The sequence below is a fragment of the Pelobates fuscus genome, chromosome 2, assembly GCF_036172605.1.
Source record: "Pelobates fuscus isolate aPelFus1 chromosome 2, aPelFus1.pri, whole genome shotgun sequence".
NCBI lineage: Eukaryota > Metazoa > Chordata > Amphibia > Anura > Pelobatidae > Pelobates > Pelobates fuscus.
This window is the reverse complement of record NC_086318.1, coordinates 201,745,683-201,760,907: the sequence shown is the minus strand read 5'-3', so window position 1 is coordinate 201,760,907 and position 15,225 is coordinate 201,745,683. Positions and strand designations below refer to the sequence as shown.

The 15,225-nt window shown below is 37.6% G+C and overlaps 1 protein-coding gene across 2 annotated transcripts in view; it reads right to left on the bottom strand.

Annotated features, from left to right (window-relative positions):
- Positions 1–15,225, bottom strand: part of UTRN (utrophin) — a 583,870-nt gene that overhangs the window by 22,608 nt on the left and 546,037 nt on the right. For both annotated transcript variants that reach the window (XM_063443106.1, XM_063443107.1), the window contains 2 exons: positions 13,529–13,640; positions 537–673 (listed from right to left, as the gene is read on the bottom strand). In XM_063443106.1, the coding sequence (XP_063299176.1) occupies positions 537–673; positions 13,529–13,640 (249 nt within the window). The remainder of the gene's footprint in view (positions 1–536; positions 674–13,528; positions 13,641–15,225) is intronic.

The following is a 15,225-nucleotide window of genomic DNA, read 5'->3' as shown; positions in this document are numbered from 1 at the left end:
AAGACTTCTCTGTCTACAAAAATGTTATTGTTACATAGTTGCATACTAATGACAGAAAAAATGCTTGAGTCCAGCACGTTCAGACTTTATCACATCTCTCTGTCGCTGCTGTTGATCCAAAAGATAACAATAACCCCCATTTGAAGTGATTTCCAAATTTGTCACAAAATAGAAAAATAATCCTTTGTGACACCAAAATCACGGTCAGATATCTCTTTGGCTCAACAAGCTGTTACCACGCATATTAACTATTTTATCTTTAATATCCTGTTTTTCCAAGAAAGACTAAAAAAACCTCTACATGATACACTAATCAACCTGTTTAGGCTAAGAATTACACATTTTTATTCCTTTTATTGTAAATAATTGGCAAAATCTACTTTCTTTAGATCTCAGTGCATGAATTCTTGTTCTTTATAAAGTCCTATAAAGAACAGGTTAGTGGACACGTTTTTATTTTCATTGTACATATTTGCATAAAAAGTAATATCTGGCAGTTAAAAGTTATATTAAGCACCCACGTTACGGCTACTCACGTTTCCATGTTATCGCCTTCAAGCACAGTCTGCACTGGTAAGTAACCCAGTCTTGGATGCTTGTCATAGTATTTCTTGGAGCGGAATTTATTTTTTAGAACCTTGGTGAAGTCACGCACATCTTCTCCTGATGTTGTCTAAGGACCAAAATAAAAGACATTTTCAAACAGAAAGAACATTTCCACATCTTTGGCTCATAGTGATTCTCTATTGGCCAAGGAGAATTTTTACATTAAAGGACCACCATAGGCACCCAGACCACTTCAGCTTAATGAAGTGGTCTGGGTACCAGGTCCAGCTAGGATTAACCCTTTCTTCAGAGAAACTGCTATGTTTATAATAGGGTTAATCCAGCCTCTAGTGGCTGTCTCATTGACAGCCGCTACCGCACTTCTCACTGTGATTTTCACAGTGAGAAGACACCAGCGTCCATACGAAAGCATTGACGGCTTGTGCCGCGCATGTGCATTCAGCCAAAGATGATGAGAAGGAGGAGGAGAGGAGGAGAGTCCCCCGCCAGGCGCTGGAAAAATAGGTAAATTTAACCCCTTCCACCCCCTAGAGCCCGGCGGGAGGGGGACCCTGAGGGTGGGGGCACCCTCAGGGCACTATTGTGCCAGGAAAACGAGTATGTTTTCCTGGCACTATAGTGCTCCTTTAAATGAAATTTTGGCAGCAGGTAAGTCCAAGCCTACTAGATTGACATGGTACTGCTAAATCTCTGTAATAATTAAAAAAATAAATAAACTAAAAATGAAAGTTTGAAAGCTTGAGATGAACACTGACAACAAACAAAATTAATGAGGTAAGGATTAAACAATAACAGAAGCAAAAGCGATCAAAAGAAAGTGTAAAAGTCCCAATAAAATATCTAAAAAGAGCTCAACCATGCTTTTTATAAACATAAACAAATACAAAAAGTATTTTTATTTGCATCAGCTAGTAACAATGAAAAAAGATCAACACTATTGTTGGAGTTTGTAAGTTGCACCAAAATGAATAGGCACAGGACTGAGTAGAACCAACAGATATCTGTGCCTACAATATACAGTAGCTTTGAATGAATATGCTTCTTTGAGATTTAAACATTTTAAATGCCATTAAATTTGTGAAAAGCACACTGTGGCTGATGTTTGTTAATAACAAACAGAAACCACTAAGAAATTTCATTTGGCAGCATGCATAAGCCAGGATGTGTTGCCAGCAGGAATAATTGGAAAATGTCTTGACAGTCAGATTAGTAGAATTCAAAACTCCTGTGTTTGGAACCACATGCGTCATCCTCCAAGTATTTATTAAGCCAAGAACAGGGCAGCATGATTTGCTTCTAAGAAAGGTGTATGCATGATGTGTACGCTGTAGAGGTTAATTTGTGCCCTTTCTCCATGCTTATAAAATACAAGCAGCAATCAGCCTCTTACCGCGTCATGCACGACTTCGCTTTTCCTTGGTGAGAAATTGCAAGAGTTTTATAGGAAGCACTCAGGCAAGCCGTTTGCTAGCCATGGGGAATGCAAGGACACCTATTCCAGTCCACTGCTTCCATCCCTCTCGTATTGCATTGTGTCACACACACTTTTAATCTCGCTTTTCACTTAAACAAATTCACACATAGCTATTTGTGCACTTTCTATAAGTCACAGTACTGTAAGGAAAATCTATTTAACAACTAAGATAACATAACGGCATTATCAGTTTAGGTCTAAACATATCCTTTTTATACATCTGCAGTATACACACACATATAGAGAGAGAGAGATATTTCTACAAATAAGGTTATACTCTGTTGCTGCCGTTAACTCAAACAAGACACAAACCCTTCCCAAATCGTAAGTGATCTCCATGTCTGCCTTAGTAGCAGAATAAACTCTCGAGTCCTGTATATCCTGTGATTAAATAAAGCATCAATCAACTTTAAAAGTCATCTACCAAATTTGATAGGAAGGCTGTGCTTCCTAGATGATCAATTCTAAATCTGATTTTACTGCAAGGAACTCTTACTGCTGCTGCAGGTGAAATCTCATATTTCCAAATTTTATATTTCAGCTTAACAGCCAGTATCATACTGAATTTTAATGAGACTCAGGTGGCCCTTTATTTATTGTTGGATTAAATAACTTCTCACACTGCAACCTGTCTCGGCCTCGGTGAGAGTAATGGGAGTTTTACCAAACCAACAGCTGCAGGTAATTGTCTGGCATGGGAAGACAAGCAATTCAATCAGACAATAAGCTCTATAAAGATTACAATTTTGACATATGAATAGCTGTTGAAAAATATGAACAATGTGTAAGTATATGGCAATGGCAGGGATATAATACCAATGATAAATTCTGTAAATTACCCATTTGCTTGCTGTGGCATTTAGAGTATATGACTGTCAACATCTTGGTCAGCAAGCTGCAGAGAAGCACATGTACTCCCACACAAGATAATCAGTGGTAAGGTTCATTATCTGGCATTTCCTCTCATTCACAATGACAGACTGGTAATCATCACATAAAGAATAAACACCTGAGCCATCAGATGTTAGCTTCATTAGCAGACACAGCTTTGCCAATGTCAAGCAGAAAAACAATGTTTTGTAGCATGGAAGTATTTATTAAAAACAAAATGGCACAGAACGCTGGACACTAATTGAAGCAATTTATAATGGCAAGGGAAAAATAATGGAGAAAAGGTAACACACGCAAGATTGGGTACAAAGAATTTGGCAACTTTAAATCAGCACCCAGACTTTTCTTATGCTAATTATATTACTTTTTTACTATTAAGACTTAAAGTGATTTTCAGCACACATTTTGGGGTTCATACAATTGACAACATTGATTAATATTAGTCAAATTAATGTTAATATTTATTTATCAACCTTAAACGGAAGGAAGGCTATGTTGGTCCTTCCTCCTATCCATATGTCTCTGAGGTTTGAACAGCAAGATCAATTAGCAAGTGAACAATTGCACAAGCACATGCACCCATGGGCGTCCACAGCAGGGGGGGGGGCGGGAATAGAGGCACTTGCCCCCATCCCCTGGATTTTTCAGCTTGTGCTGCTATTTTTCGTTTGTGTGATAAACTGCAATACCAGCGCCGTGCTGTAAATGGAGAAAAGAAGATAGGAAGCTACAGCTTATCCCCGCTTCCTTCTCCTGACTGCATCCGCAAAGGAACAGCACAGAGTGTAGCCTACAGATCAGGTAAGTGAGGGATGGGGGGGAGACAGCCTACAGCAAGGAGCAGAAAGGGTCAGCAAGGAGTAGGAAGGGTCAGCAAGGAGTAGGAAGGGTCAGCAAGGAGCAGGAATGGGCAGCAAGGAGCAGGAATGGGCAGCAAGGAGCAGAAAGGGTCTGCAAGGAGCAGGAAGGGTCAGCAAGGAGCAGGAGGGGTCAGCAAGAAGCTGGAGGGGTCAGCAAGGAGTAGGAAGAGGCAGCAAAGAGTAGGAAGGGTCTGCAAGGAGCAGGAAGGGTCAGCAAGAAGCAGGAAGAGTTAGCAAGGCGCAGGAGGGGTCAGCAAGGAGAAGGAAGGGTCTGCAAGAAGCAGAAAGGGATCAGAAAGAGAAAGGAGCAGAAAGGCGCAAAATAAGCAGAAAGTAGCAGAAAGGTAAAGGAGCAGAAGGAGCCAAGGAGGAGAGAAGACAGTGTCAGAAGAAAAAGAAGACTGTGTCAAATGGAGAAGAAAATGAGATTGGAGCAGGAAGGACAAGTGAAGTGATCCTTCCACTTCATTCTGGACACCACATCATAAGGCTTTGGTACCTGGGCCTGACAGGAAACTTTGGATCTTCTCATCTCCCCAGGTAAAAAAAAACAGATCAGTGTTAATGTGTTCACTTTGATTTACTGAGTGTCAGAAAACCCAGAGGGTCGCTGATTGGCTACAATGGTCAGCTGGCACTATAAGCCAATCAGTGGCTCCCCATTCATAAAAACAAACATTTTTATGAATCAGGAGCTAGTGATTGGCTTAGAGCGTCAGCTGACCACTCTAGCCAATCAGCGGCACCCATGCCTGACGTCAGTCTGCACTTCCTGACACTCCGTTTCAGAAGCCGAATACCACTGAGCGACCTGGAGATCTGGAGCTGGAGGAAGCCTTTTGGGGTTAAACCATTTGAGAGCGGTTTAACCCCTTAAAGGAAAGAGAGCACCCAGGGGTCTCCTGGCATCATAGCATTTTCATTTAGATGAAGTTGTTATGGTGACCAGAATGTTCCTTTAATTTGCTTAAAGGAACACTATAGTGTCAGGAAAACACAAACATGTATTCCTGACACCATAGTTGGCTTTATGTGATAATGACTATGCTCCTCCCCTTCATGACACTGTCAAAAAGGGGCCAAGCATGGATGTCATTACAATTATGCCCCCCCCCCCCCCCCCCTGAAAAATTCCTGCGGATGCCCATGCATGCATCTATAATATCAAGGCAATCCAACCTCATTTATTATATTTTCTATTCAGCTTTAAAGTAGAATTATTTATCTTCATTTGAGTACTACCTGCACACCTGAGGACTTGCTTGGATCACCTTAATGGGGATAAAAGTCTTTAAGTGGTACCAAGAGAAAAAGGGAGCAGTCTTTGAAGACTATGAACCCTCAGAAAAGAAAGTAAAGTGGACTAATGGGATCTAAACACGGACAGAGATAATCATCCATTTAATTGTAATAAAAGAGACAGAGTCACCAAATCAAAACCACAGCGCTTGCAGGTATGGCTATAAAGTATTTTTGTGAGAAAGATACTTTGTCACTGGAAGTGCTTGGAAATTCCCCCACTTAATAAAGCATTAGATATGTGTTATCCTTTTTTTCAATAAGATGCTCTTTTCATTTAAATGTATATTTATGATTTAAGAATTGACCTCACAATCCAGTCAATCCAACCATGGCACAGACTGCATTGAAGAAGGATAAACAGCTACATTACAGGAAAAGAGAACAATTACAACAACGATTAAACACAGCGGTACAGCTAAACACAGCGGTGTAGATTTCTACATTTAAGCTTATTATTCAGACCTCACAAACACGTAGATATGAAATAATATTACAAATCCACATAATACATTACCCATGCAAAATAATCCAATCTGCATTTATTGAATCCTGTATATCCAGCAAAGGCGGGTGGCACTGCATGTTCTTGCTGCTAGTCTCATTAAAATCTACTGTTTACTGACTAACACACATAGACAGTAAAGATCTGTTTCATTACTACCAAGGTATTCATGAAGGTTAAGGTGTGTTTCAATAATACTAATACGAATCAAAGTGCAGGTAGAACATTTTATCACTTTTTCCCCTACCTTCCTCCAAAGGAAAGGACAGACATCCTACTGGAATTTAACTGTAAGACTTCAGAAGTTTGATGAAAAATGCATTGTGGGTCAATCTCATTGACTAACTAACCTGAGATATACATTTGTTGAGTCTTCCACTCAGCTCCTAAATTAATTTATTAAAAGCTAATAAATGAATTAAAAAAAAACTTGGACTGTGTTAAACCCCTCCTCAACAAAGAAACTTGCCTTATAATCATTATTGAAATTTTAGGAGAAAATGGAAATCCTAAATCTAAATATTGCACAGTTCCACATAGCCATTGTAATACTGTAATAGTGAAAAGTGTGCATTACTACAATACTCTGAATAAAATGATATGATTTTCCTTGTATTATATCATTATACAGCAAAAAATTCCCGAGCATGTGTTTGGAACTGAAGGCAATACGTGCATTTTTGATCGACAAACGTAGCAGGGGATTTGCAAGCAAAACCATGAAGCGCTTTCCGTTATATTTACACGGCTTACGCTGTGTAATAACTATACATCTTTGGAAATTTTGAAAATCAAACAGATTTCTTCAAACGTGGGAAACAATTATGTCATTTAGTTTTTTTCCTCTTTGTTACCCAAGAGAAATCTCAAGAGACATTTTCGCAAGTAGGCATTATTATGTATGAAGCATATATTCACCTTTAGGGAATAAGTTGCAGTTTACGCTAATCATTCCTGACATGTTGCCTATCACGCTCTAGGAGTCTTTAGGGAAATACAATATTGGTCAGCATCCTGCTAAAGTAACACATCAACAGTAATTACAGCATAGGCAAATCGATCCTTTGGGAGACAAGTATCAGTTCTGAAGTTTTGCCTCAAAGGTTCTGAAACTAGAAAAAAACGTGTTTATCCTCAAAATGTTTAAAAGTTCGACGTTAGCACTAAGAACTTTGCTATGTTTATAGTGATAAAGACAGAATTGCTTCCATAAAGAACTTGAATATTCATTCTATTTATAAGTGCTGTTTCTCCCAAATACTACTAAATGAGAAAAGTAACATGTTCACATCTCACTTTGCCTTGAAGCATCTATTCCACACTAATATGTATTTTTAAACAGTATTAAAAATAAAGGTTCTTACTAATTTTAAATTCTACAGGGAGAACTCTGTGTTACTGGTGTTCCCTAATTAAAACAAAAAGCACATTCAAAGATGTTATGGATATGTAGTTGGCCCTAGGCTCAGTAACGTTTTATAGTCAATTTAATATCTCTGGAAGAAGTTGAAAATCTGGCTAAAAGTCATGGTAAATACTGCAGTTTCTGACAGCAAGCACAAAGCAGTTGACCCACATGCAACGTTCTCTTTCACATAATCCAAAACATTGTATATTTTATTTTATTTTTTAAAATTATTTTTTTTGTTGTTGTGCAAAAGATAACAAAAGGGCTTACGATGCCACAATAGCATATGTAAGCACATTAGTAGCCTACAGAGCTTTACACATACATGGCATTGAGTTATGAGCACAATTTTTGTATAGGACAACAAAGTACTATAAGCTAGGCAAACTTGTCTAAGTGGGTAACAAATGCCTATGAACCCATTCTATGTCTGATACTCAGACATAGAATATACGCAAGCCTAGATTGGTATATTAAACAGTAAACATGCTGTTAGGGAGAGTGTGCTCCGCAATGTAAAATCGTAGACTGGGCAAATATATTTCACCTTCCATTAAACTTTATCTAGTGTGTTCCACACAGCTTACTTTTAATTTTCTTAATAATACAAAGCATGATGGCACACTGTAACTACACAGAAAAACTAGAGCTGAGGAGACAATGCACTAGTCCCACTAGAAATACCATTATATAGTGCAGATATAAAATGTAAATATACGGCGGCGGACACAGCACACATCAGCTGCATGTATAAAATACGAATGGCACACAACCATATCAAATATCTGGGGATACATTTTACTGCTAACCCAGAGAACTTATATCAGGCCCACTACGCCCTTCTTATACGGGCATTGACAGGTGACATGGAGAGGTTGGCCAGACAAACCGATATCCTGGATGGGCAGAATTCACTCAATAAAAATGTCACAAAAAAAGTCTTGACCCATGGGTGTCCCTGCTATATAGACCAATAGATGGCTGGGCGGGACCAGAGATGGCTCTATTACACAACATTACATTAGCGGCCTGTAGAGCCTTAACACAGACTTAGCTGCAGCCCACGACCCCAACCATGGCCACGGTACTCAATAAACCTAAGGATAACTATCTCATGGAAAAACTATCAGCTCAGGTCAGGGGGATACTAAAGAAGTTTACTCGAATCTGGGAGCCATGGGAAGCTTACTCAGGGACTCTGGGGGGGACTTAGGGAACTCAGTGCTCCACCTGGACTCTGTCTCAGGCACCCGGGGGGTACAAACTGGCTGCCCTCTACCCTTCCGCCCCACTGACCTGCTTGCTACCTATTCCAATTACGACCCGAAACTCCCCTTTATCTTGTAACTTTCTCTGAACCTCCTCTATCTCCCTCCCTACTATTCTCCTGTCACCTGTCCTCATTCCTCTTCACATTCTCCATGGGATTAAAACTAATCATCGTTCACTCAACTCGCATTGATACACATATACAAGAAACAACAAAAAGACAAACCCTTATAAGGCGGGTACTAAAACCTAACTTTGAGTCACATGCAATATATTTGCACAAATATAGCTGAGACCTACATAACCGTTGCCACCTATTTTGCGACTTCCAAAGCCTTATGTAAGACTGTTATGTTAATGCAATGTTACTTTGATTCAAAGCTCAAAAGATATTGCAATGTTCTGTAAGCGACTATTGTCACATACGTGAATGTGAACTATATTACTGTATTTGCTAACCTCACTAAAACTGGCAAAAATAAAGAATTAAAAAAAATAAAAAAATTTAAATATAGTCTCACCGAATATGAATGCTAGAACTCACTCTACTATTTGTACATATACTAGGGAATTGAGTTATCAAATAGTTAAAGGCTTATTTACAGAATTGAGAGATTAGAGAGAATTTCAAATTTAAGGTCAGACCAACCATTCTGGAAACATTCTCTAAGTCAGCTATGGTTCCATTTCAGTAGTTTGACCTTAAATTCACGTAGCATTCTCACTTTAGTTAGTATATAGCCCTGTAAGTGTTTGTGAGTGGATAACTACCTTCCATATGTTAGTCCAAAATACCAGAGTTGGGAAAAAAAAGCATAAACACTTCAAGTCAGTTATTCTGGACCTAATTTTTCAAGCCATGTGTCAATGTGCCACAAATCACTGTTCAGTGAATAGACCTTGACTTTTTCAGTGTAATAATTGCTTGGGTTTATACGTTTTCAATTTCTGCAAAGTTTTAAGAACTCTGAAAGAGCAGAGATGCCCCCATGAACACAGATGGCTCTAACAGGTGTATCTGTCAAAATGACTGACATTCTGATTTATTCACAGACTGGCCTCCCTGAGGACTGCCTCGTGACTAAGCCTCAATGGATCACAGGATGGACTAATAAAAAACATTATATCAGGTATGCACAAGCAGTTGGAATCTGACTAATGATTTGATCTGCCCGTCTGTTAGGCAGTCTTCACCAGAAGATTGTAAGCCATGGGGTGCAACAGATTTGTTAACTTCGTTCAGGCAACTTAATAAATATAACAGATTGATTTAGATTGTTGAACTGGATGTCATACGTGCAGACACTAAAAATGATATGCTTTTACTGCTTTCCAAGTTAATAGTTCCTTTGTTATAACTGAATGTTATTGACTTCTGAATTAGTAGTAGTCTTTCATTTTACAAGGATTAGATCTGGAATGATTTGCTAAGCATCGTGGGAGTTGCAGTCTAGAGCAGCTAAAGCTGTCAAAGGTTGCATGTCCCCACTCCCCAGTTTAGGTCTAGTCTACAGCGTACCGCAAGCAATTATGCATGCAAAGAGAATGCAAACTGTCAGATACATTTTTGTGCACGAGTTCTTCCTGCAATAAACATGCAGTTGGAAACACATTGTAAAAGAAAAATATTTTTGAAAATTCTCATGAACAACCTACATTTACCTAAATTAAATCAACATCTTTATCTCTATCGAGAGCCCCAATTGTTGGACACTCCAGGCACCCACACGTTCTATGCAATGTGGAGATTTGGCGATGTATGTCTATGTCCAGTATTTCATGTTTTATTTCTAATCTTCTTTAGTTTTTTGGTTGTTAAACAATTAGTTTTGCTCCATATGCCGACTATTCTGCCAGTCCCTCACAATCTCCAGTGTTTTCATGCTCGAAATTACTCTTGAACAGGACTCATACCTGTAACCTGCTAGCAATGGGAAGTATCAAAATTTGATGTTTAGGTGGGCAGACCAGAAGGGGTATCAACAATGCACGATTGCTATGAGTTAACTAAACAAGTATCTAATGATACTTGTGCTATGCTGATTTGGGACAATCCCAGGACATTGGAACAAAACTAATTTGGTATAGTCCCACCCAACCTAGGACTCTTGCATGACTGTATGTGATATCATGACCTGGGTTTTTGGGTATTATAGTTCAAATTTAGATTTTTTTCCAAAAGAAATCACTGCTTATATGATAAAGCTACAAATCCTTGAATAAGCCCCACAGTGTTTGGCAAATGTAGCACATAGATTTATCACTGTGTAATGAGTGAGGAATAGTTTGGAATATCACACTTATATTAAAGGATTGCAAACAAATTGACAGCATAGCATGCGTAGTCTGGTCTGACTGCAATCAATTGCCATTTTATATAGTGGAAAAAGACATACTCCCGGGTGGCATAGTAAGAGGACAACAATCTAATTATTCAACTACAGAAATATTCCAAAGTTTGCATAATAAAATAATAATACTCAATAAGCCAATATTGATCAAAGTAGGGGATAAAGATGCATAGATCATGATTCTGTGTAGTCACCTATGATCCTAATTCACTTATCATGTATCACACATTCTTATTTTTAATTAGTTTCTAGCATGACATTGAATTTTAAATCTAACATTGGCCAACCTTGCAGCAGTGTGGAATGTCTTGTTTGTTTTTTGTTTTTTTTATTTGCTAACTCTTTCTCTGTAATTGATTTGCATCCAGTGTTAGTCAATAACAAAAGATCTGTATATGTACTTATTCGGTCTGATTTCTAGTAACCCTGTGGGCTTTCTTTTTCATATAACATAGTTTAAAATGCTCCTGTTCTGAGAATGCATTAGTTGCTGGTGTCTATGTTTTGCATGTATATATACATTTAAATAAAGTTTTATGTCCAATCATTCCAACTTGTGTTTTCTTTTTTCTCACACAAAGTGACATATGTTAAAACTATTAAAGGCGCACTCTAAACACCACATTTACTAGTCTTGGTGCATAGATGCTATACCTTTACTTGGACTATGAAAAATGTTTCTGAAAAATGTGTATATTTATCTGTCAGACAGAAAGCCATTAGAGACACTTCCTCCTCAAGGCCTTCATTTTTGAAGGTGTTAACATTGCAGAGCACAATTATGCCAAACACCACTAATTTATGTTCCTCTCTTCTAGCAGGCATCAAGTCTAGCATTCATTTATGGGATTTATGTAATATCAAAGGTAGTACCTCATGGACTTCAGTTATGAGACTGATTAGTGCACACACAGGAAAGCAGTTTTCACTGTGAACACAGCGTCATGTAACAGGTGATAGGAGGATATATTATGTGTGTATAGCAGTGTGTGTATGGGAGTATGGCTTTGCAACACACAACCCATCGAAGGAGACAACTTGGTCAGTATCTTCTGGGTGAGTGGATTAAACCCTGCTCTAAACTTTAGACTCTAAATAGCAAACCCACTGAGGTAAATTTATCAAAGCTAACATTTTGCTGTGTATTTTTCATATATTTTTGTAAGCGTATTTTATTAAATACGTGGATTTTTTACATTTGTTACTTTTTTGCACCCTTTCATATTTAAATATACATAGGTTTTAAAACAACTTACTATGAAGAAATCTGTCATTGTTTTAGATCACTTATAAATACGATTAAAATAATTATGGACTTTGAGCACCACTTTTCAGAACACTTTTATAAATATCCCCTCCTCCCTGAATTTAAATTGGATTTCTTATACTGAGAGACATGTTATTTATAAGCAAATTTAACAGTTCTAGTACAGCACTTTTTACACTGTAAAGTTTCATTCCTGAAAAACATTTTCTCTTTCCAGTCAATTACACCAATGTATATATGAGCTGTATCACCCTGGGGAAAAAAAATAAGCAAGGAATTAAATGTATTTAGGGATACTGAAATGCTTGCAGCTCACTGAGTGTCACAAATTGAAATGCCCATGTACAGTGGTTCCTATATATTTTTTATGGAAAATTTATTAAATTGTGAGATATTCCATGATGTGAACTCAGACTGGCATATAGCTGCTATACTGAATGTTTGAGTTATATGAATATCTGCAACCTACAAGATTCTAGGGAATTAACCAAATACAAGAAAAACGAAAGGTCAAAATAATTACGCGAAAGAGCTGTAGTACAGCGGTGTGTCAAGGAATTTAACTAAATACATTGACGAAAGAAAAAAAAAATCATAGGTATCCAGATAGTAGCCTCCTACTAACCACTCTATTTAATAATTCTAATCATAAAAACACCATGCACAACAGATGCATTCATACTCCGTAAAATAGCATAACAGCAATAATTATGAGGGCAGAGATTATTACATCAATGGGTTCTTATAAAACAATAAAAACACGCGTAATAGCATATTATCCTAATACCAGATCTAGATATTGACGCCAATTTGTTAAAGTATTGTTCATAGATCTTCTAAGTGATGCACAAAACAATTAGGAGTTACTTGAAGGCACAAAAGCATTCTTAATTTACTGGAAATTAGAAAGGAGTAATTCTACGATTAAGATGCCAGTTTGAAAATGAGGAATCTACAGAACTGTGTAATTTTTCTGCTAATCCCCCGACAACAAGAAGAGTTTGGGATCATGGTTTTGCAATAACTGGTAACAGGTTACGGAGAGAGTAACCTATGATAGTGTTATTTATTAAACAGATTAACAACTGGCTGTGAAACATTAAACATTTTGCAGCCTCTGTACCATCTAGATTTCTCATGACTACCAATTTTATAAAATCTACATCAACTCATATAATTTTATCCTATCAACACATACTTACAATTTTAGGTTACCCTCTCTCTACTTTGTTACTTTGTATGCTCTACTGTACCTTTTCAATTTCATATACTTCTATCTTTCTCCTATTTTTTACTTTAACCCCCCTTCTCCTCCCCCCCTCCCCCACCATGTTTCAGAGTTTTTTTCCCCTCGTGTTTTTCCTGTAATGATCACAGTATTTTTTTTCTAGGAAAGAGATGGCTAACCTTCAACTCTCAATTTTCCTACAGAATATTTAAACTATTATGCCTGATTCATCATCATGAAAAATATAGCTCAGAAACATCTTGGGTGCTAAGATTGACCAAAACTGTCCTAGGCAGTGTCTATTCAACTTATAATGTTTCAGAGATATTTACTAAAATAACACATGAATCAGAAACATGGGGAAGACCATGGACATTTTAGATAACCTACATAAAATAATGATACTCACTGGTATGCAATACTCCACCATGGGGTGGTGCAATTTGTGACCCTTTGCCGTCCTTCCAGAAAAGAAACAGCTCTGACACACATCATAGTTAAAATGTTTAAGACTTCGGTACCTGTAAACATAATATATTTATTAATTTCAGCAATGCACACATTTCTAAATATAGAAAACTAGACCAGCATAATCATAAACATAAAGAACACAGGTTTCAGCTGTGGGGTTCTCTAGTTAATGGTACTTTTATACATTATTTGTATTAATAACAGTCAAAAATTTTAAATTCTCATTAGAACGTTAGACCACCTGCTATGTCAAAAATGTTTTTTTCAATTTATCTGATTTACTTTCTTGGTTCCTAAGATTCTGTTTTAACAACCAACAAGTGAGTGTTCGGTATGGGATCTTTACCAATTCTTGCACAGGAGTACGTAAGGCTTATCAAAAAAATGCATACAAACGTTATGGAATGGGTTGCTACATAATGCTATATGAACAACATAATTCAATCTTACATAGAGCACAAATACTGCTATAAAATACTGCAATTTTCACAAATAGGAAGCAATGTTAGACTATTTGCAATATATTTAGAGAATACTGTATTGCTCGGTTATGAATAAACCTGAATTAAATTCCTTTTGCAGTAAAAATACGTCTTAAATGCAATTTGATCTCCTGTTCTTACTGTCTTGGCTGTTGAAACTGCTGATGTAATGCTTCTTATACCACAGAAATGAAAAACAGACATAAAAAATAAATATATAATACCTAGGAAACCAAGTAAAAGGAAATCTAATTAAAGTCCATGAATCTGCCTGCAAACAGAAATGTCTTTAAAAAGAAGGCACAACACACTGAATCTCTGTTTGCAGCAAGCAATGAAGAGCCTCTCTAAGGTATGCCATATAGTGATGTCCCGAACAGTTCACCGGCGAACATAGCGTGTTCGCGACGCGATGTTCGGTCCGCCCCCTATTCATCATCATTGAGTAAACTTTGACCCTGTACCTCACAGTCAGCAGACACATTCCAGCCAATCAGCAGCAGACCCTCCCTCCCAGACCCTCCCACCTCCATGACGAATAGGGGGCGGACCAAACATCGCACGTGTTCGCGACCGCGAACACGCTATGTTCGCCGGCGAGCGGTTCCCGGCGAACTGTTCGGGACATCACTAATGCCATACAATAAAATACTTAATTGGAGGTTGAAGAGCAACATCCAAGTTATTTTCTCGCTTGTCTAAGTCATTCTAAAGACCTAGCAGCTATTCTCACATATTATTGTAATATTTTGATTCAATAAAGTAATATGTAAAAGTCACTTTGGGATTTACCAACATTCCCAATAGCTTTTACATCGGAAGCCTCTAATTAGCATGTTGATGGAATAATTGGGGCCATTTGTTGTGATCTCTTTCCTATTGGTATGAAACTCTGACACTGTTTTCAGCCAGGTCTGCTTTTTAACCTTTACACAATAATATAGGAGTAACATTTAAGTACTGTACAGGGAGATGTAAACCTTTTCATTAATTAAAAAGTACATTGGTTCATTCACTTAACATCAAATTATAGTGAACTGAAAATCAAATGGCAAATGTGACTATAGTAACAGCTTGTCGATTTTAGCATACATTTTGGAATTAGGTGTCCATTGCAAATGGTTGTTCACATATAAGCACTGCCTTACCTATG